The sequence below is a fragment of the Cyprinodon variegatus genome, unplaced genomic scaffold (genome assembly GCF_000732505.1).
Source record: "Cyprinodon variegatus isolate N-32 unplaced genomic scaffold, C_variegatus-1.0 Scaffold447, whole genome shotgun sequence".
Lineage (NCBI taxonomy): Eukaryota > Metazoa > Chordata > Actinopteri > Cyprinodontiformes > Cyprinodontidae > Cyprinodon > Cyprinodon variegatus.
In genome coordinates, this window is record NW_015150900.1 from 18,851 (window position 1) to 23,018 (window position 4,168).

A 4,168-nucleotide genomic window follows, 5' to 3' on the forward strand; every position below is an offset into this window, starting at 1 on the left:
GGAAGTTTAACATACGTCACGCACTCCGTTGCTCTTATTGGTTGTAGGTCTATCCAATTGAGTGCAGAGGCATTTTTTTTCCTGGTTCGTTCGAAACGCGCCCCATAATCACAGCTCTATGGAGCAGCATCAGACTCATTCTGACTAGGATTGAGTAGGACTACGTCAGGCTAGGAACTAGTTCCTTTCAGAAGAAATCTAACAGCTAAACAGGCTTTAAAAATGCTTCAGAATATTGATGATAGCGATTTGGGCGGCGATGGAGAGACCGATGAGGAGGACTGGTCCAAAGCAAGCGGCTAAGATTATGACAGCGAAGAGGATGATCAACGTGACCCATTTTGTTCAAGGTTGGCATTGCCCACACCTCAGCGGCCCAAAGACAAACCGTGGTCTACTATAATCACACAGGTCGGATAAAATGATTAGAAAATATTCTGGCTCTTTTACGATCTGTTGGTCATAGCAGCTATAAACGCGTTGGTTTTGTTCATGGGCCGTTTGAACGTCACCGTCTCACGCACAGATTTTATCCTTTAACTGGTAAAACAGCAGCTTTGGCGAGGCAAAGAAAATGGCGACCAAAAAAAAACGTTTGTCATTAATGTGAAAAGTTTTAAATGTTCGGAGGGGAATCAATCAGTTTCTGTTAATAAAATTGTAATTTCATACGTTGAACCTGTGTCTTATTTTTCTGATTTATTTTTAATACAGATTTAGACAAAAAATAATAATTGTAATATAATGCAGCCTTTAAAGTAATATATATTAACTTCTTTATATCCATAATGGGATTATATGGCACACTAGAACCATTTCAGTCAATGACATCATGACTGCTGCTGCGTTTCATTGGTTAAAATCTCGCCTGTCAAACCGACGGTCAGTGGGAGTTTCAGTGTTAAAATCACGGCTGTTTTATCATGAAATATTTCAGAGCTTTGGTCCCTAAACTCACCAACGTGAGGAGCTGAAAACTCGACTCTGATTGATTATTAATAATTATTGATCGCAGACGGCTCCTTTGTGGTTATGAGAAACAATGATTAGCAGAAAGTAGCCTTTCCTCTATATATAAATAGAAATAACAGTGATGTCATAAATACAGACTGATTCATTATTGTAGAGCTTCTCATCTCAGCTTCAGCATGTCTCGCTTCAGACAGTCAAATATTGAATTGTTGAGGGAGCAGAACATTGTTGTAGTTGTGAAACATGCAGAACGGGTCTGATTGTGATCATGAACACACACCTGCCACCACTGCTTCTCACCAGCAGGCAGCTCCACGCCGTAGCTGTTCAGCGCCAGGTAGAGGGCGGCCACCGCGATGTGCTGCGGCACGTGGCGGATGCACATGTCCCCATGGTAACAGTCTCTCAGCAACGCCCAGGAAGTCTCGGCCACAGGGGTTCGAGACCAAGCGTGTCGGTTGACGAGTGATTTTACAGACAGGAGGTAGTGGAGTAAATACTGCAGAGAGAAAAGAGTCGAGCAGAAACAATCCTTCACCTCAAACCTTCTTCTTTTAATTCAGACGTCGTTCAGCCTGTGATCCTGTTTCTATTCTTTTTCATTTACAATCGTCTCACTTTCTGTAATCCTTTAGAGAAATTATTAAACCTGTAAGGATGTCACACCTCAGCCACTAGGTGGCACTGTTGCCATTGTTTTCATACCTACAGCTGTTTTTTTTCACTGATCTCTATTCATTCACTGCCGATTGCCTGAAAAAAAGTGAAGCCACCCGCTGCCATGTTGGTACTCCCCACTCCCACAGAGACGCGAAGTAAAAATGCCTCCCTGTGCAGCATTTAGCTGCTAAAACCAGCAGTTTTCTGTCTGCAGGAAGACGTTCCACTGGTAATTTCCCAATTAACCAATAAATCCATCTATAGCCGATGGATCCTATAGTTTAGTCTGTAGACTAACATTAGTCTGGCTATTTCACACTGACTGGAAGACATTGACTGAGTTAGACACTGAGATTGGGTCTAATGTTAGAAAATAGAAAGTAGAGGAAATGGAAAGTAATTCACTGTGAAATGTCAATGTAGTAATTCTTTATTCAGTGGATGATGCTGTCGTTTTTATAGTGTTTGGTTTATTTCTCATTTGAACCATATATATATATATATATATATATATATATATATATATATATATTGCATGTATTATCAGACATGTAAAGATATGTAATCACCATAACAATGTAATAAATCCTTGTATATTACATGTTCATCATCAGTTTAGCACTTTTGGATCATCTGTATTATTCTGCTTTATTAACACATTAATTTTATTGTGACAGATTTGTACAATATGTTATATTACATGATTTATGTACTTCTTTAATTATTATCTACTACATTTTATTATAAGTTAAAGTTAATCTACTGATGCTATGAAACAGCCAGTCTGTGTCAAAGTGATAAATTTATCTTTATGTTAAAAGTCTTCAGTCCCCCTGAAAATGACTGAGCATGGAGCGCACGGATTGTTTACATTCAGACCGGTCTATAGGGAGTACCAATATGGCGGCCGGTGGTTTAACTCCACCCTGTACTACCAACAGGCAATCAGCAATCCAGTGAATAAATAGAGATCTGTGGTTTTTTCTGCTAAATATGACATTAGGATCACCTGAAATGACACATTTTAAGATGATCAACCTGCTAAATAATCCTGGAACCATTTAAGTCTCATTACCAACTTTTTTAACCACAAAACGCCCTTCACTACCTTGTGGGGGTGTTCAAAGGAGACGTGGAAGTTGAGCTGTCGGAGGATGAGGAGCTCACACCGCACCACGCTGTCCCTGAGGTCCCAGAACTCCTTATCACACTCCAGGGGGGCGCTGCCTTTGTTAAAGTACCTGCGAGACACAGACCTGAAATTAGGAGCTTTTCCTTTCTGTCTTTTATAAATTAGAAATAGTCATTATAACGGCTGCTAAATTACTCCTAGCTGTGATCATGTGACAGCAGGGCTGCCAGATTAATCACTGAGCATCAGATCCACACTAAAGATAAGAGTTGATTGGAAATTTAAAAAAAAATACCCAGACAGCCTTAAAATATAGAATAGTATCTATCTAGGTTTGAATTTATTTGCTGATTAACTAACATCTGCTGAGGAAAAACTTTTTTAGGGCGTAGAGCTATGAATCTAGAGGTTCTGAGTTATAAACCCACTCCCACAGACTGTCACTCTGGGTCCCTGAGTAAGACCCTTAACCCCACACTGCTGCCCGGGGCGCCGCACAATGGCAGCCCACTGGGAATGGGTTAAATGCAGAGGTAAATATCTTCAATCTGAGATCAATAAAGTTCAATTATTATTAATTATTTGTCATTTTTTTGTCCCCATAGTAAAAAAAAAGTGGTATTGAGATCTCAATCATTATTTAACCAAATGTTTTTTAAATAACCTTTTTGGTCACATTACGTTTAACCAGATTAAGACACCGACTGTCTCCCTGCCGGCCTCTAGGTGGCAGTAGTTCTCCTGAGGCGGCTTTGCTGCCACACAGAGCAGGAAGCAGGAAGCAACGGATCCATGCATGGAGTAGAAGGATGAAGCTTCCTAGAAGCGATGAAGAGTTGAAGCTTTGTTTGGGCTAATTGCTTCAACGATCCCCACAGTTCATGAAGCTTCAGGTGAACATGTCACCACCTACTGGTGGAAAGCAGAACTACAGCTAGATATAATCTGGAATTTGTTTTTCTTGTTTGTTTTTTTTTTCCCCCATGTAAGTTCCCTTAAAATTGTTAATGATTGGTGTGTAAAATAAAATCAATTGTAAGTTTGTTTTTAGCGTAAAAGAGAACAATGGTTTAGGGTTCACTGTTTTTCTGCCATTTTAGTGAAATAAGCTCAAGCAGGCAGTGAAAGTGCAATTTGGGCAATGATGAGCAAAATGACAGAACCAATCTATTTGTTGCAGCAACCAATCTAATTTGGCAGCGTTTTTACCCAATCTATATTTGTAGAATGGTAAACTAATAAAAAATATTCACATTAGCCAAAATACTTGTTAAATATTATCACAACTTTCAAAAGCCTAAGGTGGGTCTCGAACCTCAGGATTAGAAGTCAAAGTCTTATGCTACATTCAGACTGAACGCCATCAAAGAAGCTTCTGCTGCTTCATCATTGATCCTCCTTAAG

General features: G+C 39.6%; 2 protein-coding genes across 3 annotated transcripts in view; one reads left to right on the top strand and one right to left on the bottom strand.

The window, feature by feature from the left end:
- Window positions 1-1,132: 1,132 nt before the first annotated feature.
- fam58a (family with sequence similarity 58 member A) overlaps window positions 1,133-4,168 on the bottom strand; it is a 5,653-nt gene continuing 2,617 nt past the window's right edge. Inside the window, exons 3-4 of the mRNA XM_015389085.1 lie at window positions 2,741-2,873; window positions 1,133-1,471 (exon numbers count right to left, since the gene is read on the bottom strand). Coding sequence (XP_015244571.1) covers window positions 1,133-1,471; window positions 2,741-2,873 — 472 coding nt within the window. The remainder of the gene's footprint in view (window positions 1,472-2,740; window positions 2,874-4,168) is intronic.
- The window catches only part of cfap126 (cilia and flagella associated protein 126), a 7,629-nt gene continuing 7,098 nt past the window's right edge, over window positions 3,638-4,168 (top strand). The window contains exon 1 of one of the 2 annotated variants that reach the window (XM_015389079.1): window positions 3,638-3,657. The gene's annotated coding sequence lies outside the window, so the exon portion shown is untranslated. Of the gene's footprint in view, window positions 3,658-3,714; window positions 3,750-4,168 lie in introns of those variants that run through there. The other variant, XM_015389078.1, reaches the window with a different exon arrangement.